At 36.6% G+C, this 27,424-nt stretch overlaps 2 protein-coding genes across 2 annotated transcripts; both read right to left on the reverse strand.

The window, feature by feature from the left end:
- Positions 1 to 890: 890 nt before the first annotated feature.
- On the reverse strand, positions 891 to 5,220 carry LOC138325977 (cell adhesion molecule 2-like). Its single transcript, XM_069272017.1, has 6 exons — positions 5,114 to 5,220; positions 4,200 to 4,318; positions 3,021 to 3,198; positions 2,594 to 2,767; positions 2,110 to 2,238; positions 891 to 1,853 (listed from the first exon to the last, which is right to left on the reverse strand). The coding sequence occupies exons 1-6, from the start codon at positions 5,151 to 5,153 to the stop codon at positions 1,774 to 1,776; spliced, it is 720 nt and encodes a 239-aa protein (XP_069128118.1). The 5' UTR covers positions 5,154 to 5,220; the 3' UTR covers positions 891 to 1,773.
- Positions 5,221 to 10,380: 5,160 nt separating this feature from the next.
- On the reverse strand, positions 10,381 to 20,420 carry LOC138325979 (NADH dehydrogenase [ubiquinone] 1 alpha subcomplex subunit 11-like). The gene is given in 5 exon segments (XM_069272019.1): positions 10,381 to 10,809; positions 11,410 to 11,529; positions 16,420 to 16,530; positions 20,226 to 20,361; positions 20,364 to 20,420. Coding segments are annotated over 5 exon segments (594 nt in total). The 5' UTR covers positions 20,406 to 20,420; the 3' UTR covers positions 10,381 to 10,624.
- Between the last annotated feature and the right edge of the window lie 7,004 nt (positions 20,421 to 27,424).

Consider the following 27,424-nt stretch of genomic DNA (forward strand, 5'->3'; position numbering starts at 1 on the left):
TCATAGATTCCATAAGAAAATAGTTATCAACTCATTTTGGGGGTTTCTGCATTAAAATTATTGTAGTTGGACCAGAAAACAGTTTATCAACAACAATATGTTATGCACAAAATGGAATGGAAAAGCCATTTTGATGGTGATCAGATGACATTACCATGTCAACATAAGTGACTTCATAATGGTCACGTTTTGGGTGTCAGTTGTATCCTCATAGACTTCACTTTGGATTGGTTAGTTTATATACTGTAAACTTGCTTTCTTTCGCGACTGTTAAATTTTGTCATTTCCATTTCAAAACAAGTTCACAAAGATCAACATTCACAGATTTACAAATTGACTTGAAATTCATATCAATATAAGTGATTCAGATATTAATTTGCAGTGATAAACTTTCGTGAATTTGAAATTAAATCACAAATGAAAGAAAGTTTGTTTACAATATAGGAAGAGACAAGTGAATTGAAATATGTATGTATCAATGATGAGCTACTTTCATGAACAGATGCTGACAGAATTCATTGTTATACCCCTATAAAATAGTTCCTATATAAACGCTATTGCCAAAAATGCCAATAAATGAACTGTTCTGTCGAGCGGTCCAAAGAACTGTTAAAATCGACTGTTAAAATGTGCTGTTGGACCGGAGTGACGCCACACCTACAATTTGTGACGTCAATGCATTTTTTTGAGTCAATGGGTATAACAAAACAGTTATCGGCTGGGTTTTCGGGCAACAGATGATTTGTTGGACCCTCACACAAACTGTTGCCCTCGGCCTTCGGCCTCGGGCAACAGTTTGTCTTCGGGTTCAACAAATCATCTGTTGCCCTCAACCCTAGTCAACAACTGTATAATGTTTTGTTTGATCATTGAAAACACTCACATTGACATATAAATACAAATACTTTATTTCACAGAAAACATTCCAAAACAATACTTTATAACATGTTAGATTTGACAAATGATTTACAATTTCTATCACAGTTTATTGTCATTCTCATTGGTTGTCCTCCAGTCATGGGTCCATGGGTCAAAGGTCACTTGATGTTGCCCAGAAACAGAGTTAACTCCTTCATGTTAAGGATAAAGGAGATCGAAAATCGAAAATGTCAAGGACAAATCTAGTGAGACAAGCTCTTCCACACTATGTCCATTTGTGATCTTAAGTTCTCCCTTAGCGTCCAATCATATCTCATCATCGTAGTTATAGTTATCTTCTAACTCAATGCTATCATTAACGGTAGTTTTACAACTACCAGGTAAACTTCTATTTTATCGCTGGCTAATGTGTGTTAATATACAAGATCAGCCTGTGTAATTTGTGATGATCAGAAATATTGTACCTGTAGCTGTGGATGGGTTGCTAAGTAACTGTAACTGATTCACCCCTGAACACACACATAAACCCTTCCAATTCTTAGACTGGGACAGTCCATTGTGAAATTACAGGAGTGAATGAGTTAATCTAGACTAGAAGTCACTCATATAATCTCATTTTGGTAAAACTTGAGAACAGAAAAACTGCTAAATATCAATATTGAAACTATAGCCAATGGCCGATTTGTTTCATAATCTGTCAGTAAGATAATTATTCTACACACAAACTACATACTAGAACTGTAAACTCTCCTAATTAGATCTACTAAAATGGACATATGTGGAAACCTGGAGCGTAGCACCATGGTAGTCACATCAGAACAAGACATTGTTCGTCAAATGTGGCTGGGATCTCGTGGAAGCCATCAGTGAGGAATGATAGTCATTACACAGGAATTACAAGTTCCTTAGTAGAGTACTGGCTGCTATCAGGAGCACGGCAAGGATTCCTTGGCTCTTGATGGCACTGCTTCCACCTGTAAAAATGATACATTGATATAATGTAAATTTTAAAATGTTTATTTCATGGTAATTCACTGTATTAAATATCAGCTTATACAACCTTGAAGATATACAAGAATTTTTATTTATGTCTAGAGCAGTTTGTTTCAACATAGGTATCAAGTGACAAAGAAAAAAGGCTGTTTTTATCAAAGTGGTCTTTATTCACAGGTCTAATTGTGTTGACAGTGGCCAAGGTCTGCCTGTATGTATCAATAAAATAGTACTTACTGAGTTGTGTTTGGAGGGTGTACTCCATGGCTCGGTACCAGCCTTCGTAGTGAACCTCACAGCGGAAAAGTTTATCCTGGTCGGATGATACCAGGCTGATGGCAACAGAGCTCTTAGCATCTCCATATCCTGGTAAAGGAGATCAAAAATATTAAGAATGAATGTCTTCATCAGTGCTAGAATATGGTGTCTCCTGATAACACGTTATCTGTCAAGGGCAGATAACTGCAGCATTTGTGGTCTGGTAAGGGGAGATAAAAGTAATCTGTTAAGGGGAGATAACTGTATAAGTAATTGGTTAGTTAAGGGGAGTTAACTTTATTGCACATTGTAATGTTATGAACAATACAGTATTGACAAACCAATGAGATGGATAATGAAAATTTTAACCATAATTTCATTGTAAGAGTATTCATTTTAAACTTATGTTCTACTGTATATGGCCTTAGAATTACAAATACCGGTAAAATGAATTTAGACCTACCACTGGAGAGAGTGTTTTCAGTGTAGTAGTAAGCATCCTGTGTGAAGTCGACATCATTTTTGTACCAGCGAAGGAAGGGAGGTGGGTTTCCGTAGGTAGCTCTGCAGGTCAGGTTAACAGTGGATCCAGCTGATGGGGAACTTTCCCAGTACACGGACACATTGGTTGGCAAAACTGTAACACAGAAACATTGTTGATGAGTTTTTAACTATCTTGTGATATTGAGGTCTAATCTTGGTATGCATGGCATGCCTGTGCAGATTTTTAATCTTTTTGCTTTAAAGATTTAAAATCAAATGTCATAGCAACTAGATATTGTAATGCATTTATTAATTTAATTACCCCTAAAATTTTAACATAAACTAGTCCGACTGAGGAATAAGAACAGTTTATACATGTTTTAGGGGAGAATACAAGTTATACTCACCAACAGAGAGGAGGTAAGCTTCATTAGTGGTGGAGCCAACTGTACACTGGTACAGAGCGATGTCGTCTGAAGCCACGTTGGATATGGTTAAGTTGTACGTGCCGACAATAGAGTATTTGGTAGCACTGGCAAGAATCTGAGTTCCAAGGGAGATTGTAGTTTGTGTAGAGCCGGACACCTGCAAGATATAAATTAAATAGTTATTGCTATTCTGCAAAATAGTAAAAAGAAACTATTAGTACTAACAGAAGTGTATGAATTATTTTAATTCATAATTTTATTACAAATATTGATGATTATGTATATGATTAGTTATAAACAGGTGGTAGTTATGAACAGGTGGTAGTTATAGACAGGTGGTAGGTATAGACAGGTGGTAGGTATAGACAGGTGATAGTTATAGACAGGTGGTAGGTATAGACAGGTGGTAGGTATAGACAGGTGATAGTTATACACAGGTGGTAGGTATAGACAGGTGGTAGGTATAGACAGATGGTAGTTATAGACAGGTGGTAGGTATAGACAGGTGGTAGGTATAGACAGGTGGTAGGTATAGACAGGTGGTAGGTATAGACAGGTGGTAGGTATAGACAGGTGGTAGTTATAGACAGGTGGTAGGTATAGACAGGTGGTAGTTAAAGACAGGTGGTAGGTATAGACAGGTGGTAGTTATATACAGGTGGTAGGTATAGACAGGTGGTAGTTATATACAGGTGGTAGGTATAGACAGGTGGTCGGTATAGACAGGTAGAAGTCATAGACAGGTGGTTATTATAGACAGGTGATATGTATATACATGTGGTAGGTATAGACAGGTGGTTGGTATAGACAGGTGGTAGTTATAGACAGGTGATAGGTATATACATGTGGTAGTTATAGACAGGTGGTAGTTATAGACAGGTGATAGGTATATACATGTGGTAGGTATAGACAGGTGGTAGGTATAGACAGGTTGTAGGTATAGACAGGTGGTAAGTATAGACAGGTGGTAGTTAAAGACAGGTGGTAGGTTTAGATTGTAGTTATAGACAGTTGGAAGGTATAGACAGGTGGTAGGTATAGACAGGTGGTAGGTTTAGATGGTGGTTATAGACACAGGTAGTTATCTGTGATAGGTATTAGGCATTTATGGTTACATCAAACCACATGCATAATATTATGACCATATAAGGTACTAACCTTTTTCCACGTGACACTGTCGGATCCCAGGTTGCTGACGATACAAGCCATAGTTGCTGTTCCTCCGATCTCCACGGATGTGTTATAAGGGGCGATGTCAAAAGTGGCACCCTGGCACGCTGGAAATGTAGTCATAAAGTCATTAAACAGTCCGATAACGGAAGTTTAGAATTAAAAAAATGACATTGGAATAACTCCGTTCGGAAAATGTCTACCAACATGTGTAAGTTACTATAGATTAATAAATAAAACAAACAGATAGATTCTCAACAACTGAAGTTTCTTCACATAATGGTACTTAACATCAAAACAAAACAAAATATCCCAGTGTGCACGTTTACCAAAATATGAAAAAAGTGCTGAAATTAAATTAAGGCTATCGTTTTCCTAGCTTGCAAAGTTTTGTTAAAATCAACTCATTTACAAACTCATGTGGAAATATTTATATGGTAGTATTAAAACAAATCAGTAACTTGTTTGATAGAATAAAATGATATGACCAAGAGATCTATCAATTAAATTTTCATTGTATTATCGATAAATTACAAGCAATAGTTAGATAAAGGTGTTCAGCAGGGTGCTATTTTAGATACTCTTTTGTTTATTGATTTTGGCAATAATGCAAAAATAGCTGTAGATATATATATATATGTTCTATTTTGTTAACTTTGAATTAAGATAAATTGCTCATAAAAGAATGGCTAAATTGTTTTGATATCCTTAAAGAATACACAAATAAAGTTCTTTATTCATCAGCCTACAACTTGAAGTGACTGAGTGAAATAATTGACTCCTGATCACCATAGAAATGTCACATGTATAAGGTATTATTTATCTTAAAATAAATCAAAATTGAATTGATATGGAGAAAATAAATCTTTGATCGGTATACAGTATGTTTATTGTTGACTTACCTCCGAGCAGGGCGGCGAAGAAAGCTACAACTCCAAACATGGTAATGCTGGTGGTCGATGGATGCGATTGCAAGTGATCGTCTGCTAAGTATGTGGACCTTTCGTTAGGGTTCCGAGTTTTATACCCCTCCTTTGTTTGTAGGGTATATATTTCTTGACCACGCAGAACTCATCGCCGAATTGGACGGTTACAATTGGATTAAGATGGATGCCATCAAATTAGCAGTATTTCGGTTACACATTTACCTTGCTTTGGTTTAATTAGCCTGTGTAGTCACCGGTCCTGGTAATTAAGTGCCATATGTTTACGGACATTTTACGTATTAGAAGATGGATATTGTCACGTATAATAGTTACAGTTATTTGTGAAATATACAAAACTCTGTCGTCAATACAAAAGCTTATCGTCACTGCAGAAATGAATTATATAGCCAGGATTTAGATTTCCAAACGGCGCCACTCAATGGAACTCAGACATTCCTGGGCCCAGTTTCATGAACATTCCTTAAAGTGAACAGTCGGGCAAGGATGGCTAAAGTCGGTAAAAATGGTGTGAATGTATCCAGTATAATTTCTTATGAAATGGAAAAATAAAATCTCTCGTCAAAATCTGTCTGCGTACGAAGAAATTAATTTAAAGTATGGGAATTTTAAAACGTCCTCCCGGCTCACTATGTCCGTGGTTACATTTCCACGCAGCCTCGCTTTCAATGCTTTCAACTTTTCCAGAACTTGACCGTCGTATTAATATGTGAGAACTTTTGGAAGGCCAATGAACGCATTTAGACTGGTTTTCTTTGCCCGACTATTCACTTTAAGTTAAAAACTCTCATAGGAAAACTTTACAGGCGTTAAGGAATTTCAGGTGATCTGTTTTCTGTAACATTTTCCTTGGAGAATATTAAACCAAGGAGTTTCCATAAGTTAAGGAATTATCGTGAAACAAAGGGGCTTGAATGATTTATAAACACACGTTTATCTGTTTAGCTTTTTGTATCTCATCAACATAAAAAGGGGGCAGTCATCTGCAATTTGAGCAAGGTTCATCCAGTGTCTCCTAAGAAATTATAGTAACAATCTCCAATTATCGCAATCCTAGATACCAAAAACGGACCAAACTCAACTATAGCTAGGAAAGGGAAACGCATTCTTAGAAATAATAGTAATCAAACTTAAATAAAAAAATGGTCTGTCGGCAATAGGAGACCAAGAGGAACTTAGTATTAGCAGTTGAAAAAGAAATAGTTTATAATGGACAGACAACAGAACAATGGGCAAAAGGCATTTAAAAACAACAATGGAATTAATGGTAAAATTACAACTGTAGGCCAATAAGCTAACTAATATTATCGCTACCTCTTGTCTGTGACTATGAAAATAGGATGTTCCTTCGTTTTGTTTGCCATGTGGTGAGTCAAGTTTAAACATTCATATGATACAATAAAAAATGATTAATAAGTAAAGCAAAATTGATCCAAAACCAATTTAATGAATTATTGGCTATTGTGACTTGGTTACCATTACAAACCAAAATTTCGGCAGGTCTCCAACATTTGCTGCCAACGTTGAAATTGAGCCAGTAGTTTCGGAAGTGTTGTCCGACCATTGTCTTTTTCAGATAGACAGACAGACGGACAGATAAGCTGATTCCAGTATCCTCCAAAACTCAAATATGTTATATATATATATATATATATATATATGTAATGTGCTAAGTTAAAATTGTATTACATTGGGTAGTGTAATATCATTTTTTTTTTCAGTTCCCCTTATTCATGAACTATTGGTAACGATATATAAAGTTTAGTAAAAAATACTAAGTTTTTGTATTCGACTAGATTTCGCATATTTTGCAAACGAATAAATCGCAAAAATATTCTAACATTTACGTATTAACAAATAACCAATTTTTTACCTATTCGTAATGAAGTTATTATGGAAAGTTTTACTCAGCGTTATTTTCGGTTCTATATATAGAAATATTTATTGCATTTGAGCCTGGTCTTCGTATGACAACATTAGCTAAAAAGACGGCCACTTGGCCCTACGTACATCTGTATTCTACACTTACATGTTATGGGTGGGAAAGAGAAAATAAATAACTTATACTTTTGAGTCTCTTGATAATTTTGATATTGATTCAATTTCAGAAACCTGTGAAGTTTTACTCACGGGAATATCGTTTACAGATGTACATGTAATAAACATATATCTGATTTAGATATGACGGAACTTGTTTCCAAGTTTATTGATATTGACCGTAAGGATGACGAGCACCAATGTCGGGTAATTACCTGTATCCAGATATACAGGGTACTGACTCATTGTATGATGTAAACTTGGTAAATACACTAACTAGACAGCTCTCGGGTACACGTCTGCATTGTCAAAGGATGAGTCACGTGGATTAATATTTATCACACGTATTATAGAGGAACTAAATCTTCCATCTACTTTACTATTATAAATTATTCTTTCATTACTTGACATCCGTGTGTTTCTTTATATCGCAATCCTTCTGACATCTTTTTTTAATCAACGAACAGTACTAGTTATTGTTTTGATTTTGCCAACATTTTTGTTCGATCTTGATGATATTTACAACTACTGTTATCTTGGGGCTATTTTGTAGGTGGTCCATTTTTTTATTAATTTCATTACTTTATTTTTCAACTCTTCTAAAAATCAAGGATTTTGTACAATTAGTAAGTCAGACACTGAAGTAGACGATGATTATTATTTCATATTAATATGTAACATACATGCCAACATAAGAAGACGTCTTACCAAAAGGTATTATTGGCAAAATCTCCATCGATAGAGATAGATTTACTTGTTGAAGCTAATAAGATTCGTTCTTCATATACTTAAGCAGCTGGACCTTTCTCATTTATATATTTTGACTGGATGGACCTAGTCGTTTGTATTTTAATTAATGACAGACCTGGTAATTTAATATTGTTTTCATGTGAGTCTTGACCAAGCCCTCATAGGCCCGTATCAAATTCATACTTGAATTAATTACTTAAACAAAAACGGTCTTTGTACTGCACTTCACATCTGCTGTTTTCTTCTATATCTGATTTGAATATCTGTTACATTGACATTGTGCGTTTTCTAAATCTGATTTTAATATCTGTTACATTGACATTGTGTGTTTTCTATATGTTACATTGACAGTGTGCGTTTTCTATATCTGATTTTAATATCTGTTACATTGACAGTGTGTGTTTTCAGTTTCTATATCTGATTTGAATATCTGTTACATTGACATTGTGCGTTTTCTAAATCTGATTTTAATATCTGTTACATTGACATTGTGTGTTTTCTATATGTTACATTGACAGTGTGCGTTTTCTATATCTGATTTTAATATCTGTTACATTGACAGTGTGCGTTTTCTATATCTGATTTTAATATCTGTTACATTGACATTGTGTGTTTTCTATATCAGATTTTAATATCTTACATTGACAGTGTGCATTTTCTATATCTGATTTTACTATCTGTTACAACCAGAGATTTGACAGTATACGTTTTCTGTATCTGATTTGTATATCTGTTACATTGACAGTGTGCGTTTCTTTATATTACACTACTATCTGGTACAAGTAAATATATGACAGTGGACGTTTTCTGTATCTGCTACAAGTAAATATATGACAGTGGACGTTTTCTGTATCTGCTGGTACTATCTGGTACAAGTAAATATTTGACAGTGGACGTTTTCTGTATCTGCTGGTACAAGTAAATATTTCACAGGGGACGTTTTCTGTATCTGCTGGTACAAGTAAATATTTGACAGGGGGCGTTTTCTGTATCTGCTGGTACTATCTGGTACAAGTAAATATTTGACAATGGACGTTTTCTGTATCTGCTGGTACTATCTGGTACAAGTAAATATTTGACAGGGGACGTTTTCTGTATCTGCTGGTACTATCTGGTACAAGTAAATATTTGACAGTGGACGTTTTCTGTATCTGCTGGTACTATCTGGTACAAGTAGATATTTGACAGTGGACGTTTTCTGTATCTGCTGGTACTATCTGGTACAAGTAGATATTTGACAGTGGACATTTTCTGTATCTGCTGGTACTATCTGGTACAAGTAGATATTTGACAGTGGACGTTTTCTGTATCTGCTGGTACTATCTGGTACAAGTAGATATTTGACAGGGGACGTTTTCTGTATTTGGTGGTACTATCTGGTACAACCAAAGTTTTGACAGTGGACGTTTTCTGTATTTGGTACAAGTAAATATTTGACAGTAGATTTTTTCTATACCTGACACAACCAGGGTTTGACAGCGGACGTTTTCTATATCTGATGGCAATATTTGATACAACCACAGTTTTGACAGTGGACGTTTTCTGTACATGATAGTACTATCTGATACAATATGAAATTCAACATTTCCTTTACCCGACAGTACTATTTGATAAGAATGTAAGGTATAAAACATGTCTACTGTCAAATCTCTGATTGTATAAAATAGTTCGAGTTATCAGATTTAGAAAATATCCTCCCTGAAAACTCTGGTTTATTAGATAGCATTCAATAAGTGAAAAGACTCCACTGTTAGATTCAAATAGTACTATTACTTTATGGAAAAGTTGTGATAAAGTTAATCCTTTGCTGTAATCAGTTGTGTATATAAGTTAAAAATATAGGCCATCTGGAATTTTGAATCAATTGAATTTTTTAACCATCATTGCTTATAACCTAGGTAAGTTCACTTTGTGAAGGAGTAAAAACCTAAGTGAGGTAATAAAAGTTTGAACTATTGCTGCTACAGTACTGTATGTTAAAACTAGTGTCCAAATAGAACTGATCTCTAATAAGCCCAAGGAATCGGATATTAAAGAGTTTGTCTAAATTACAATTAGTCAAACTACAACTGTAAACTAATGGCTAATTACCTCCCCTTATCCGATACCATGGCCGTTTTCGATTATATGGTTTGACTGGTTGGACCTAGTTGTTAGTTTTTTAATTAAAGACGGACCTGGTGATTTTACATTGTTTTCAGGCGAGCCTTGGCAAAGCCCTGACAGGCCTGTATCAAAAATTGCAGGCCGGTCAGAACTTATAATTGAAATAATTACTTTAACCAACGGTCGAACCGGTTGTTCCGAATAAACGAAAACGGCCCATGGCTCCAGTACTGGCAATGTTTTTTCTGTAGACAGACGGACTGACACGTTAATTTCAGTATACCCTCTTACTTCAGTTCAGATTTGGGTTGAAAAAGATCAAGAACAAAACACACAATTTATAATTTTATTTTAACTCACAAATTAGAAAAGTATTGTCAATGCTCTAGCATATAATCCTGTCCAATTTCCTTTGAAATCTAACAATCTCTCGTGCTGTTTCCTCCAATGTACAGTTTTTTCATTGATGACGCAGCCTGTCTTTCCTCTGCGTGTCACACATTTCAAAGTTTGGTAATTCACAAAAGTTAATGTACCTGATGCTCTAAAAGTTTTGTCTTTATTTGTCACAACATTTTATTTTGGTTTATGTTCTAAATTTGACGGTGTCCTCTCGCGGTGACCAAAAATGATGTAACTCGGTTTCCATGCGGGTGCAGTTTTAAACTCCTGAAAGAAAGGTTTGTTGGCTATCTGAGCTGCCATCAGTCCTACTACCCCTAACCCAACGCTCCGGGATACTATCAACAAAGGCTTCAGGTCTACAACGACAAAGGCATAAAGAACATTATCTTCTGACCAAAGTCTTACAACAAATTAAATGTTGATAACTGCAAAAATATTGATTACTGAGTAGGACCTTTTCATCAAATCAGATTTACTCTCTAAGGTACCAATAAATATTAAAAGCGACTTCTGTAAATAAACTTATTTGCGAGTTGACTTTACTTCCCATGCCTATCTACTTTTTCACTGCTATTTTGATACAGCTTAGAAGATATGTTGTACTTGTAGCTTTGTTTGTGGTGATTTACTTTCGCATATCATAATTGTCCATGCAATTTACTTGTAAACAATTTATAACAGCTTGTTAACTTGTAATCTATATATCTCAAGGTGTAGTAACGTCCTAAATACTGATACAGCCTAACCCCAACCCCCCCCCAATCATTCAAAGCTCTATGATGGACAGAAGTTAGATAGATATTGTGAATGAAGTGGAGGCATAGTAATATTTGTTATAGTTTCTTCCAAAAACCCCTAAACACTGATACATTGATTAAAGTTGTCAACTTTTATGTCAAGATCATGCATTCTTCTGCTTTATTAAGATGTAAAAATCCAAAGTATCAAATACTCACGTCTCAGTCCGATAATGGCCCCAGCAGTTGCACCTCCTATGAAATGGTTGACCTCATCAGATGTTTTCCTAAAATCGGCAGCGTAGCTTGTAGCATACACATAGGCTGCTGCCCCGATAACTGGAATATACAGTGGAAATGGGATCAGTATCTCCAGACTTTACGTAGATATACACAAATTTAGTTTTGAGATTAAATTCCTCTTTAGGACTTAAACCACTTATTGTATAAGAAAAAAGAAATGTGATGAACATTGTAAGTAATATATAGACACCACTGATCATTAAACAATTGTGGATTCATCAATGGAAGATGGCATACTAATAATGAATACTACAAAAATGCAGGCCAAATATCGCAGTACCGCCAGTGGGGCTTCCTGGTTCTTGGAGAAGAAAATTGTGGGTTAAACATTTTTAGCCTGTGTTGTTTGAGACCCTCGGGGAACCTATGAATGATGGTGCTAGGTCCATTTATTGTGAAACAAACTTGGTGTAGCCCTTCACCTCCCAGCATGACCAACGGGCCTGAATATGAGGTCTCTAGGCCTCTGAGTGTATCAACATAGAAGATTGTTTTAAAGGATTTTTAGCCTAGTTGAGCACTGTGTCCTTGACGATGAAGGTCAAGGTCATTTATTTGAACACAAACGTGGTAGCCCTTCATCCCGCGGCATCCTACAGGCCAAATATCGCAGTACCCCTGGGGCTCCTTCTGCTTCTTGACGAAGGAAGGTTGTTTAGTATGATTTTTGAGCTTTTTGGACCCTCGTTGACCTGAGAATGATAGGTCAAGGTCTCAGTTTTGCTGTTGAACAACCTGGTTAGCGCCTAAAAAATGGGGATTTTCGCTCACTTTCATGTTTTTTTTTATACGTACTTTAGCTTATTGTTTCCTTTCTGAGAACCAGAAAAAAGTATACAAGTTCTATGGTGAAAACTAAATCAGTGTTAAAGATTAGTGTGTGGCATGCCCATCTAAAAAAAGTCTTTTCACAGGTAGCTTTAATTTCACACATAGATTGTGTAACTAATTATGAGTTACCTCCCTTTCATCAATATATCATGTGAAATCTTTTCATAAAACATGAAGTTCTTGATATGAATCTTGTGTACACACCTAAATAGAACTGCCTGTGGTTAACTCATGCCCATATTACCTCTCATCTGAGATAATAGTACATTACACTCTTCCTTCCAAATCTTTTTTTGTCTTCGTCCAATAAGACTTAAACACATAACCCATGTTCAAGTATCCCGTTTGTTGGGTGCTTATTAGTTTCAGGTATCCCCTTTGTTCAGTGTCAATTAGGTTCAGGTATCCAGTTAGTTCAGTGCTAAGTATCCCCTTTGTTCAGTACTGATTAGGTTCAGATATCCCCTTTGTTCAGTACTGATTAGGTTCAGATATCCCCTTTGTTCAGTGCTGATTAGGTTCAGATACCCCTTTGTTCAGTGCTGATTAGGTTCAGATACCCCTTTGTTCAGTGCTGATTAGGTTCAGATATCCCCTTTGTTCATTGCTGATTAGGTTCAGATATCCCCTTTGTTCAGTGCTGATTAGGTTCAGATACCCCTTTGTTCAGTACTGATTAGGTTCAGATATCCCCTTTGTTCAGTACTGATTAGGTTCAGATATCCCCTTTGTTCAGTGCTGATTAGGTTCAGATACCCCTTTGTTCAGTGCTGATTAGGTTCAGATACCCCTTTGTTCAGTGCTGATTAGGTTCAGATACCCCTTTGTTCAGTGCTAAGTATCCCCTTTGTTCAGTGCTGATTCTCCTTAGATCCTGCCGTGATCCTATTTGTTTTACAGACATGTTCATTTGTATGTTTCGGGTATCTTAAGATGATATACGCACAAACAATCATAGAAAATATCAACAAGAGGCCCAGAGGGCCTGTATCGCTCACCTGGTTTTTTGTTAGTAATTATCACAAAGACTCTGACAATTAGAACAAGAGATCCCAGAGGGATCTTGGCGCCCACCAAAGAATGATCTATGTCTGACAATGGAAAGAGGGATCTTTTCTCTGCTTTTCAAACTTTTGCAAACATACTACATATAAAATTTGAGACAGATCGCTTCAGTACTTTCTGAGAAATAGCAGTAACAAACTTCAACTATCAAAATCCAAGATGGCTCCTTGGCGGCCATCTTGTAAATCGATCGGTCCCAAATCGAAATATGCACAACTAGGGCCATAGAGGAACCTATATATGAAATTTGAGACAGATTCATTCAATACTTTCTGAGAAATAGTGATAACAAACTTTAACTATCAAATTCCAAGATGGCAGCCTGGCGGCCATTTTGTTGACCGATCGATCCAAAAACGCATTATGCACAACAAGAGCCCTAGGGAAACCTACATATGAAATATGAGAAAGATCCCTTCAGTACTTTGTGAGAAATAGCGATAACAAACTTTAACTATCAAATTCCAAGATGGCAGCCTGGCGGCCATTTTGTTGACCGATCGATCCAAAAACGCATTATGCACAACAAGAGCCCTAGGGAAACCTACATATGAAATATGAGAAAGATCCCTTCAGTACTTTGTGAGAAATAGCGATATTAATCTTTAACTATCAAAATCCAAGATGGCTGCCTGGTGGCCATTTTGTTGACCGATCGATCCAAAAACGCATTATGCACAACTAGGGCCCTAGGGGAACCTACATATGAAATTTGAGAAAGATCCCTTCAGTACTTTCTGAGAAATAGCGATAACAAACTTTAAGTATTAAAATCCAAGATGGCTGCCTGGCGGCCATCTTGTTAACCGATTGGTCCCAAAATGCAATATGCACAACTAGGGCCCTAGGGGAACCTACATATGAAATTTGAGAAAGATCCCTTTAGTACTTTCTGAGAAATAGCGATAACAAACTTTAAGTATTAAAATCCAAGATGGCTGCCTGGCGGCCATCTTGTTAACCGATTGGTCCCAAAATGCAATATGCACAACTAGGGCCCTAGGGGAACCTACATATGAAATTTGAGAAAGATCCCTTCAGTACTTTCTGAGAAATAGCGATAACAAACTTTAAGTATCAAAATCCAAGATGGCTGCCTGGCGGCCATCTTGTTAACCGATTGGTCCCAAAATGCAATATGCACAACTAGGGCCCTAGGGGAACCTACATATGAAATTTGAGAAAGATCTCTTTAGTACTTTCTGAGAAATAGCGATAACAAACTTTAAGTATCAAAATCCAAGATGGCTGCCTGGCGGCCATCTTGTTAACCGATTGGTCCCAAAATGCAATATGCACAACTAGGGCCCTAGGGGAACCTACATATGAAATTTGAGAAAGATCCCTTCAGTGCTTTCTGAGAAATAGCGATAACAAGAATTGTTAACGGACGGACGGACGGAAGGACGGACGGAAGGACGGACGGACCACGGACAAAAAGCGATTTGAATAGCCCACCATCTGATGATGGTGGGCTAAAAATAAGCAAAATTGACTCCCAAAGTTTAATTTTGAATCACAACCATACAATGATGCTATTGATACCATACAAATATGCTATCCAATACATAGGTTCAGAGACAAAGTAATTTATATGAAAAATATTAGCCTAATTGACCTTTTTGACCTCGCATCTATTGCCGTTTAAGGCCCCGGGGGTCAGCCCTATCATTTGTACAATTTCAAATCCCAACCCTATTAGGATGCTACCATTGCATTATAAGTGCTCTTCCATTCTTAGTTGCAGAGAAGAAGTCGTTTATATGGAAATAGCCAAATTGACCCCTTTTGACCCCACCCTTCAGGCCCCCGGGGGGTCAGCCCCATCATTTGCAAAATTTTGAATCCAAACCCTATAAGGATGTAACCATTGCATTATGAGCGCAATCCCATGTTAAGTTGCAGAGAAAAAGTCATTTATATGGAAATTGACCACTTTTGACCCCGCCCCTCAGGCCCCCGGGGGTCAGCCCTATCATTTGCTCAATTTGGAATCCCCAGCCTACAAGAATGCTACCATTGCATTATGGGTGCTATACCATGCTTAGTTGCAGAGAAGAAGTCATTTATATGGAAATAGCCAAAATGACACCTTTTGACCCCGCCCCTCAGGCCCCCGGGGGGTCAGCCCTATCATTTGCACAATTTTGAATCCCCACACTATAAGGATGCTACCATTGCATTATGGGTGCTATACCATGCTTAGTTTCAGAGAAGAAGTCGTTTATATGGAAATAGCCAAATTGACCCCTTTTGACCCCGCCCCTCAGGGCCCCCGGGGGGTCAGCCCCATCATTTGCACAATTTGGAATCCCCACCCTATAAGGATACTACCATTGCATAATGGGTGCTATACCATGCTTAGTTGCAGAGAAGAAGTCATTTATATGAAAATAGCCAAATTAACCCCTTTTGACCCCGCCCCTCAGGCCCCCGGGGGGTCAGCCCTATCATTTGCACAATTTTGAATCCCCACCCTATAAGGATGCTACCATTGCATTATGGGTGCTATACCATGCTTAGTTTCAGAGAAGAAGTCGTTTATATGGAAATAGCCAAATTGGCCCCTTTTGACCCCGCCCCTCAGGCCCCCGGGGGGTCAGCCCCATTATTTGTACAATTTTGAATCCCCACCCTATAAGGATGCTACCATTGCATTATGGGTGCTATCCCATACTTGGTTTCAGAGAAGAAGTCGTTTATATGGAAATAGCCAAATTGACCCCTTTTGGGCCCGCCCCTCAGGCCCCCGGGGGGTCAGCCCCATTATTTGTACAATTTTCAGTTAGTAGCCCATAAGGATGCTACCAGTCAAATTTTGTTGAAATCCGACCAGCGGTTATGGAGAAGAAGTCAATTGTTGACGGACGCCGGACGACGGATGCCGGACGACGGATGCCGGACGCCGGACGCTGCGGTATCCCATAAGCTCACCTCGGTCCTTTGGACCAGGTGAGCTAATAAAGTGGAAGAAATGGAACAATAGCACACATCTGATATCATTCATTAAATAAATGTGAGAATACTTACTGCCTGGTGATACAAATCTGCCAAATAATCCAATTCTGGGGAGAATAATACTAGATGACTTGGTTGCTCCAACTGGTCCGAGGGCAACTTTAAGGAAACCTGCCGAAATTCCTGAAATGAGAACAAAAGAAATTTTCAAGGTGACATAAGAACATCAAAGATGAAAAGCTCTTTTCTGGATACATTCTGATGACATTTAGGAAAATTTTTCAGTCATGGTAACATATAGTATTACATACTGAAAGTACATGTATAGAGGTTCTAGTTTGAAAATATGAAACAACATCTGAATAAATATTACCAAGTATTAATCTAAATATTCCATAATGAATTTACAGGTATAAGGGTGCTATAGTGCTGTAAGTAACTGTTGTTTACAAATATGGTATATACTATCAAAATTTCCTTGTCAATTAGTTTTATATTTATAAATAAAAAATAAATAAAAATAACAACATATTATTTATCAACATATCATTTTGTTTAAAACAAACATAACATTTGTTTTTATCGACGGCTCACAAGACGTAAAGTCATAATCTATATAATTTTCCCTTGAAAAGACTGACTGTGACATTTTGGTTGTAAAACAAAGAATATCAGGTCGTGATTTGAATCTTTCATAGTTCACATTGCCTATAAAAAAAGAGATATAAAACTTATCCAAACGTGTATATATAACCTTGAGCAATTTTGTTTTTACTTTGCTCCATTAGCAGTAATATGCACCAATTGTAACTCCAAAGATGGCATTGTTATCTGTTCATAATAAGTCTTTAGTGAAATATTATAATAGAGCTAAATTACAGCCAGATAGATGGATAGATGGGTCTAGAATCAATGCGCAATTGTCCTCAATCACTCTGAAAGGTACTGGTAATTATGATACTTTGTCAAAGACTGTCTATACAAGTTGCTAATGTATAGAGATAAATTAGTCTTAAGTAAGTATATGTAATGCAATCAAATATGGCTAATTAATGATGCTGAAATCATAACTAGCTTGATTGCAAGAAAATATGTATGGATCAATAATTTTATATACAGGTACCACAATTTTTATTGCTGTGCTGTGAAACTTCAATGAGAGTAGTGCATGTGCAACCCACACAGTTTCAATAATTATGGACATGAACTGACAAGCAGTGTCTTTACCAACACAAGATTTTAATTTCTGATAAGAAACTGATCATGAAGGTAAAGAAAAATGAAGCAGCACATTGGTGTAAGGTTAGCGGCAATGATGTAGCTTTTATCGAGGACGGAAGATATCTGACAGATGGTCATCATCAGAGCTACGTTTCTGTCCCATTGACTACAGTGTTGCAAAACCTCCAGCGGTGAAAATGTTACAATTTGCATGTGTCAAGTAGATTTGTAATTAAATTCAACAATATCTAACATAAATTGATTTACCCACCTACATGTCTAAATTATGTTTGTAAGCACATTAGAATGGCTCACATCTCTGACACGGCTCACATGGCTGCCATGATGCTTCTCATTAGAAAGTCTCACACTCCAAATATGACATTATCCATATATGGAATGATCAACCTACAAATTTTTACTATGAAAGAAATATAATGTCAAAGAGTTTTTAGCTTGAATTTAAAAACAAGAGATCCCAGAGGGATCTTGGCGCCCACCAAAGAATGATCTATGTCTGACAATGGAAAGAGGGATCTTTTCTCTGCTTTTCAAACTTTTGCAAACATACTATATATAAAATTTGAGACAGATCGCTTCAGTACTTTCTGAGAAATAGCAGAAACAAACTTCAACTATCAAAATCCAAGATGGCTCCTTGGCGGCCATCTTGTTGATCGATCGGTCCCAAATCGAAATATGCACAACTGGGGCCCTAGGGGAACCTATATATGAAATTTGAGACAGATTCATTCAATACTTTCTGAGAAATAGCGATAACAATCTTTAATTGTCAAAATCAAAGATGGCAGCCTGGCGGCCAATTTGATGACCGATCGATCCAAAAACGCATTATACACAACTAGAGCCCTAAGGGGAACCTACATATGAAATTTGAGAAAGATCCCTTTAGTACTTTGTGAGAAATAGCGATAACAATCTTTAACTATCAAAATCCAAGATGGCTGCCTGACCGCCATTTTGTTGACCGATCGATCCAAAAACGCATTATGCACAACTAGATCCCTAGGGAAACCTGCATATGAAATTTGAGAAAGATTCCTTCAGTACTTTGTGAGATATAGCGATAACAATCTTTAACTATTAAAATCCAAGATGGCTGCCTGGTGGCCATCTTGTTGACCGAACGGTCCCAAAACGCAATATGCACAACTAGAGCCCTAGGGGAACCTACATATAAAATTTGAGAAAGATCCCTTCAGTACTTTCTGAGAAATAGCGATAACAAACTTTAAGTATCAAAATCTAAGATGGCTGCCTGGCGGCCATCTTGTTGACTGATTGGTCCCAAAATGCAATATGCACAACTAGGGCCCTAGGGGAATCTATATATGAAATGTGAGACAGATCCCTTCAGTACTTTCTGAGAAATAGCGATAACAAGAATTGTTAACGAACGGATGGACGGGCGGAAGGACGGACGGACGGACGGACGACGGACCACGGACAAAAAGCGATTTGAATAGCCCACCATCTGATGATGGTGGGCTAAAAATCTTCTTGGTAAATTCCAAATGATACTGACATTTTTTTAAACTTCAATTTTTTTTTACCTGTGAGTGTTTCATTCCATCACGGTTTCTGGCAAATCAAACATGGAGGTGTATTTGGTTTGTGAATTAAATATTAATCACAATTGTCAGAATAATACAGTTACATATGGATAATATCTGAAAAATATATTTTTATCAACCACAAAATGCCATGTCGTGGCTTGCAACACTATTGGCAATGGGGTGGAATTCATAACCTTCTGGGAATTGAGTGGAGGCAGGGTATGATTATTTGGGGTCACACTTAATAACGACAACAAACGACAACAAACGACAACATGTTAAATATAAGGAAAAGTTAGAGACAACACAAGATATGTTATTCAGTACATTAAAATGAATATTTCTACCAAGTTTTATGAAGATTGGAGCAAGAATGAAGGAATTAGAGCGATTTGAATATTCTGAAATCGGCCGCTGGTCAACGATAAATCGAGTGACAAGAGGTTTGCCGTGACGGTATACCGACAACACATTGTAACATCGAAAATGTTTTAAAAACCTAACGACAACAGAAGATATGTGATTTGTCATACTATAATGCATCTATGTACAAAATTTCATTAAGATTGGAATAAAAATGAAGACTTTATACCCGTTTTAATGTTACGAGATCGGCGACTGGTCAAGTTTATATCGCGAGTGTGTATGTTCAGTATTACCGACAACACATCATTATTTGTTCTAGTATTAGGTTTGTATTAGTGTTAAATACATGTATATATACAGTCTCTGTCACTAAGCTGTAAGGACATGCTTCTTAGGCTCAGACGGTTGAGCAATGGATTTTCATGCTTAAGACCTGGGTTCGATTCCTGGTCAGGGTACTAGAATGGGTAGAAATTTATTTTCTCCCTTTTTCTTCTAAAATGCATTTTATTTTTAAATACTTTGCAATCATTTATTAGTTCATATTTCGCCGCTTTACCAACTTCCTAGTGTAAAACCGGAAAGCAACCGTATCACTATGCACAATACGTGTATTAACAGTTAAAACCAGTTAACCTGCTGCAATACAGATTTGCTCTTTCTAGCTTTTGTGTGCAGTTGTTTTTAATAGCTGGTTCAAGGTCACGTTCATACCTAAACCGGCAGCAATAACGCACGCTGTAACAGCTTTTCTTTCAGTTTGCTGTCCGTCTGGGATCGTCCAAATCACGTGCCAATCAGTAAAATATCGTTTTTGACCTATGAAGCTCCAAATACTTTGAATTTCTTCTCAAAGAACAATGTTTTCTTTACCGTTTTCTCTTCCCCGTCCATGTTGGATTCGACGTTGACAACACGCTTGAGCTAAATGATGATATGGATGTCATGAAAATAGAGATTTTTTTAATTTGTTATTCCTTCAAAATGTCGATCTCCATGTGTGGATTTTTATTGTTGTTGCTTATTCAACATTTTAACTATTTAAACAATGTACCATATTTCATGCTGTAATCTATCTATAATGAAAGTTACATTCACATTGCAAAATTTGAAGTTGTTATTATGTTTTCACATGGAAATATTCACAGAGATAAAGAAAGCCAAAAATCACATAACAGAATGCAACAGGATTTAATCAAACGATAAAATATTAGTCCCTTAAATAAAAAGGTTGCAGGCTATATATTGATCAACAATAGCCTTTGTGTTTTCATTTTATCTGAGCTATAATGTTTTACCATGTCAAAGTATACAACAAAGAGTTATAATCAAATCAATTTGTAAGGTCAAGTTTTAAAAGTCCAGATATCAAAACAATATCTATCAAAGTTCAAAGGTTATTCACACTCTCCATACGACAAAGGTCAGATTACATTTGTTTGGTTTAGTTTTACTATATATTGACAGCCAGGGTCATGTAAGGACATGCCAGGTTTGATGGTGGAGGAAAGCCAGAGTATAACCCAGAGAAGAAACCCAACCAGCGGTCAGTATCTGGCAACTGCCCCACTTGGGATTAGAACTCGCAACCCAGAGGTGGAGGGCTTGTGGTAATATGTTGGGACATCTTAACCACTCGGCCACCACAGCCCCTATGTCAGATTATATAAAGACTTGATTTGTGATGAAATGAAATGGATTGAATCAGTACGGTACAGTCAGGTCTGGTAGCCAAGGACCAATTGACATATTGGCGATATATTGGTAAATGTTTGAAAACCTTTCATATTTTTAAGTAGAGTATGAATCTGGCTTCAAATCAGAATAAGGAGACTCATGTTGACTCAATCTTGACGAAAACTTTGCAAGTCAGTCAAAATCACTAAAAGGTACTTCAAACAGTGACATTTCACTCTACAGAAGGTCAACAACTTGTTATGAACTAAGGATTCTTTTAACTGCCTCCAATGTCAGTGAACCTTTCACAGGCAAGCAGTTCTGACCTCCCTCTCATTTGTTTGTATTCACACTACAGAATTTTAGGAGAGTAACACAACAGACTTCACAGCTAGCTCAGGTACCTCAAAAACAATTACATATCTCTCCCATCCATCCGGTCAATACATACTGATCTAAACAATGTAGAGTGTGCATAATAATTTCAGTAAAGTGTAAAACAAGCAGTAAACTACAAATGTCAAATTAATACCTTAATTCATCCATCTCCGCGTGAGACCAGGACAGGACAGAAAAAGCACTGACAAGACAGACATCATACAATATGCTCCCTAATTTCATATGGCGTTATATATATATAAAGTGGAATCCAAAAGCAATATAATACCTTTTGTCAGTACTTTTTAATCCAAACAACTACAATATTTTTCCAATTGTAAAAGGTTGTGAAGATTACATGAAAAATAGCGACAGAATGAAATTGATTTTATCTAAACAAGAAAATAATAAATTGCAAGCGTCAGCCTAAAAACCTTAAACGTATTTTATGTGCGTCAAAATTCGATTCGAAAATGCAAGATACTTCTGTCACTAAATGTATGCAAAAGCGTTGCAAAACATGTGATATTATTATAGAGTGTAAAAATTATATATTCAAAAATGGTTTTTAATTTCAAAAATTAAAACTAATATGAATTGTACATCCAAAAATGTCATATACGCACTTATTTGTAGCAAATGCTCAGATTTTTATATTGGTCAGACAGGAATGGAATTGAGAAAGAGAGTTACATTACACCGACAACAAACCAAAACAGACCATCTCAGATATTTAACAGTAAACGATCATTGTCATATGTGTGCTAATGATAATTTTTTTATTTTACCAATATATCAAATGTCCAATTCAGATCTTTTAAAAAGAGAAAATAAAGAAATGTATTTCATTCAACTTATGAAACCTGTGCTAAATTCAGAACGGGACAAAGGAACTTCATATTAGTTTTTTATTTCGTCCTCATGTTTTTGTTATTTTCTTCCAGAACCATTCACAATATCTTTATGTACCATGTCATGACGTAATCGTACTACGACGTCATTGTACTATGACGTCATGTTTTACAAATAAAAGAATTCAAACCCCTGAAGACCTGCTGAAAGTTTCCCCGGGGAAAGAATCAGCTAGCTGAAAGTTTCCCCGGGGAAAGAATAAGGCTAGCTGATTCTTTCCCCCCCTAGTTATTTTTTTCCCCCGGGGAAAGAATTAGCTAGCTGATTCTTTCCCCCCTCTCGATTTATTTCTAGGTGGGAAACTATTGGCTAACTGATTCTTTCCCCCCTCTGGATTTATTTCAAGGGGGTGGGAGAGACTATTGGCTAGCTGATTCTTCCCCCCCCCCTTCTTGATTAATTTTAGGGGGAAATATTGGGTAGCTGATCTTTCCCCCCCCCACTTGGATTTATTTTTTAGGGGGAAATATTGGCTAAATGATTGTTTCCCCCTCTTCCCTCTATATTTATTTCTATAAGGGGGAAACTATTGGCTAGCTGATTCTTTTCCCCCTTCCCTGTCTATTTATTTCTATCGGGGGAAACTATTGACTAGCTGATTCTTTCCCCCTTCCCTGTCTATTTATTTCTATATGGGGGAAACTATTGACTAGCTGATTCTTTCCCCCCTTCCTATATTTATTTATAAGGGGGAAACTATTGACTAGCTGATTCTTTCCCCCCTTCACTGTATATTTATAAGGGGGAAACTATTGGCTAGCTGATTCTTTCCCCCTTCCCTGTCTATTTATTTCTATATGGGGGAAACTATTGACTAGCTGATTCTTTCCCCCCTTCACTGTATATTTATAAGGGGGAAACTATTAGCTAGCTGATTCCCCCCTCCCTTCCCTGTCTATTTATTTCTATATGGGGGAAACTATTGACTAGCTGATTCTTTCCCTCCTTCACTGTATATTCATAAGGGGGGAAACTATTGGCTAGCTGATTCTTTCCCCCCTTCCCTGTCTATTTATTTCTATATGGGGAAAACTATTGACTAGCTGATTCTTTCCCTCCTTCACTGTATATTTATAAGGGGGGAAACTATTGACTAGCTGATTCTTTCCCCCCTTCCCTGTCTATTTATTTCTATATGGGGGAAACTATTGACTAGCTGATTCTTTCCCTCCTTCACTGTATATTTATAAGGGGGGAAACTATTGACTAGCTGATTCTTTCCCCCCTTCCCTGTCTATTTATTTCTATATGGGGGAAACTTTTGGCTAGCTGATTCTTTCCCCCCTTCCCTGTCTATTTATTTCTATATGGGGGAAACTTTTGGCTAGCTGATTCTTTCCCCCCTTCCCTGTATATTTATTTCTATATGGGGGAAACTATTGGCTAGCTGATTCTTTCCCCCCTTCCCTGTCTATTTATTTCTATATGGGGGAAACTATTGACTAGCTGATTCTTTCCCCCCTTCACTGTATATTTATATAGGGGGGAAACTATTGACTAGCTGATTCTTTCCCCCCTTCCCTGTCTATTTATTTCTATATGGGGGAAACTATTGGCTAGCTGATTCTTTCCCCCTTCACTGTATATTTATAAGGGGGGGGAAACTATTGACTAACTGATTCTTTCCCCCCTTCACTGTCTATTTATTTATAAGGGGGGAAACTATTGGCTAGCTGATTCTTTCCCCCTTCACTGTATATTTATAAGGGGGGGAAACTATTGACTAGCTGATTCTTTCCCCCCTTCCCTGTATATTTATATGGGGGGAAACTATTGGCTAGCTGATTCTTTCCCCCCTTCCCTGTCTATTTATTTCTATATGGGGGAAACTATTGACTAGCTGATTCTTTCCCCCCTTCCCTGTCTATTTATTTCTATATGGGGGAAACTATTGACTAGCTGATTCTTTCCCCCCTTCCCTGTCTATTTATTTCTATATGGGGGAAACTATTGGCTAGCTGATTCTTTCCCCCCTTCCCTGTCTATTTATTTCTATATGGGGGAAACTTTTGACTAGCTGATTCTTTCCCCCCTTCCCTGTCTATTTATTTCTATATGGGGGAAACTATTGGCTAGCTGATTCTTTCCCCCCTTCACTGTATATTTATAAGGGGGGAAACTATTGACTAGCTGATTCTTTCCCCCCTTCCCTGTCTATTTATTTCTATATGGGGGAAACTATTGACTAGCTGATTCTTTCCCCCCTTCCCTGTCTATTTATTTCTATATGGGGGAAACTATTGACTAGCTGATTCTTTCCCCCCTTCACTGTATATTTATAAGGGGGGAAACTATTGGCTAGCTGATTCTTTCCCCCTTCCCTGTCTATTTATTTCTAAGGGGGGGGAAACTATTGACTACTGATTCTTTCCCCCCTTCACTGTATATTTATAAGGGGGGAAACTATTGGCTAGCTGATTCTTTCCCCCCTTCACTGTATATTTATAAGGGGGGGGGGAAACTATTGGCTAGCTGATTCTTTCCCCCCTTCACTGTATATTTATAAGGGGGAAACTATTGGCTAGCTGATTCTTTCCCCCTTCCCTGTCTATATTGACTAGCTGATTCTTCCCCCCTTTCATCTATATCAAATTCAACTTGAGTAGCTGATTCTTTTCTCCCACCCATTCCCTCTATATTTATTTCTAGGTGGAAACATATGGGGATGGGGAGGGGGATTATTCAGGGTTAGCATTTAGCATGATGTTTTAGTCCTTTCCTTGTAAATTGTGTACTTCAGTTTTCAATATGTACTGTAAAGTCTATATCATCAGATAACTCATGAAGTCTGTTTGTACTTCATGTGACATAATACTGGATTCTGATTAGCTTCACATATGGGTACAATTTCCAATAGTGCCAGAGGAAGCGATGTTAGATCAAATGTGAATCTATTATGACATCACTAGTACATGAGATCATTATATCTTTGCGCTTTGACCAATACGTCAAGATGGTGGTCAGGTTGTGGTGTACGAGAAGGAACTGGTTCTATATTGCTCTACTTTCAATCTTCATGAAACAGAATCTCGTTTAAAGAAACAGATTTCTGCAATAATATATATGTTGGTCTTATAATGTAACAGCATGGTAAGGAAATGCAATGAATATAACATTTCGAGGCATCCCTTTATGGCCAGCTGGTTATGAGGTCACTATTGCCTCATAGAATTGTCGAGGGATAGAATAGTGCCCTCTTAACCAGGCCATAATAGATAAGTATTATTAAAGTCAAATAGACTTGATGAAGTCATTAAACTAAAACCAACTTATTTTCATATTGAAATTGGTGTATTTCATGAGTACACACATGTAATATTTGAATTTTAAAAAAATATAAAGTTTCAACTTTTTTTGTACTTTCAAAATGCGTTAATTATTGTGAATAAGTCAGGCAATATGTTACAATATTAATTGAATTCTCACAAAATAAGTTGGTTTACAGTTTGTATAGTTTCATCAGCGGCATTAATGTAGAACGAAACTTCCCATTTGAACAGATAATCACACAAGTAACATTTTTGCTGTAACAAATGCCATTAATATTATAAGAGAATCCTACACAAATGGCTTTGTATTATCAAAATTTCTTTGCCTTTTGTAGATGATTTATCAAAATTACGTTTTCAATTGTAGGCAATTAATATTCATACAATGAATTTCCATAATTATGAAGTTATGAATTTTGATTTTGAAAACCATAACTTTGATTAATCATCTCACTAAGCTAAAAACAAAATAAATACATATGTTAGAATTCTTAATAAATAATTTATTCATAGTTTACATTCAAAAAGTACATATACAGAGATTCCTTCTTTCATATTACTTGTTGTCCTAAATTGTCCTGATCAAGTCTGTAGTGTGTATTCCATAAAAATCATTATCATAATTATTACATTAGCAATTCAGTAAAATAAGCATTGAATAAAACAAATAAGTACAATGACTTCCCTTTAAAGTCTGTGCTTGAAGTGTTTAAAGTACTTTATACATTAACAAAAACATCAACGTTCACTAAATATCAAAATACATAGATAAAGATGATTTGAAAAAGTACCATAAACCAGCTTTTTTGCTGCTTCTCATTTTCTCAAATTCATGGAACCAATTTTTTCACTGTGGTTGTACATGTATTTTAAAAATAAATTCAGTTTGTATTGCTAAACAAAAATGTTTGTATATGAATTTTCCCCCAGTATTTCCAAGAGAGAAAGAACATGGTTAAAACCAAGTTTGGCATTAATTAACGAATTTCCCTCAAAGTATGATTGGATGAAGCAAAAAAAAAAAAGAGTTATGTCCCCTTCCTTGCTATCCTCCATGATCTCTTGCAGACAATTGACCCAGTTACCAACTCATACATTTAAAACAAAATAAAAGTTTTTAAACTTTTGTGTATGGGTGCAAATGTTGTTTTTAGCAAGTTTACACATATATGTAGATACATCATATTCATTACAACTCCCTTCTGGTTAAATAAATAAACTTGCTACCAGTTTATGATGCAAAGGGGTATAAATGCACAGTCTTTTCAAATGCCTTGCGGAAATAAAAGGAGGTCCTATTAGTAAGCACCGTTAACTATTACTGATATTTAATGGCTCCAGGATGCTTAACGGGTTGAAAACATTAATTAAACAGTTCTTCATCTACTACAGCTTAGGTAGAAACAAGTGTCTTGTCTAACACCTCAATACAACATTGAAATGTTCATTTGTAAGATTGTTCAAATAAATAGCATACTTTGATTTTTTGTCCAGTGAGAGAGAAGCTGGGTACCTAAGCCAGTTAAATTTGGTCACACCCCTACTGTCTGTTCCACATTTAGAAAACACACAAATATCTGTATCTAGTAGAGACGCTGCACCCAAAATTTCTGCATCTGTTGCCCACACTGAGTTGCAATCCATATTGCTCTCCTCTAAATATTCATTTACATTTGT

Source organism: Argopecten irradians, chromosome 6, assembly GCF_041381155.1.
Source record: "Argopecten irradians isolate NY chromosome 6, Ai_NY, whole genome shotgun sequence".
NCBI lineage: Eukaryota > Metazoa > Mollusca > Bivalvia > Pectinida > Pectinidae > Argopecten > Argopecten irradians.

Excerpts from the sequence above, each read along its gene's own strand:
- LOC138325977 (XM_069272017.1), bottom strand. The coding sequence starts at position 5,153 with ATGTTTGGAGTTGTAGCTTTCTTCGCCGCCCTGCTCGGAG. Across the intron at positions 4,319-5,113 it reads CTTCGCCGCCCTGCTCGGAG|CGTGCCAGGGTGCCACTTTT; the intron begins GTAAGTCAACAA and ends CTACATTTCCAG. Across the intron at positions 3,199-4,199 it reads ACAGTGTCACGTGGAAAAAG|GTGTCCGGCTCTACACAAAC; the intron begins GTTAGTACCTTA and ends TATATCTTGCAG.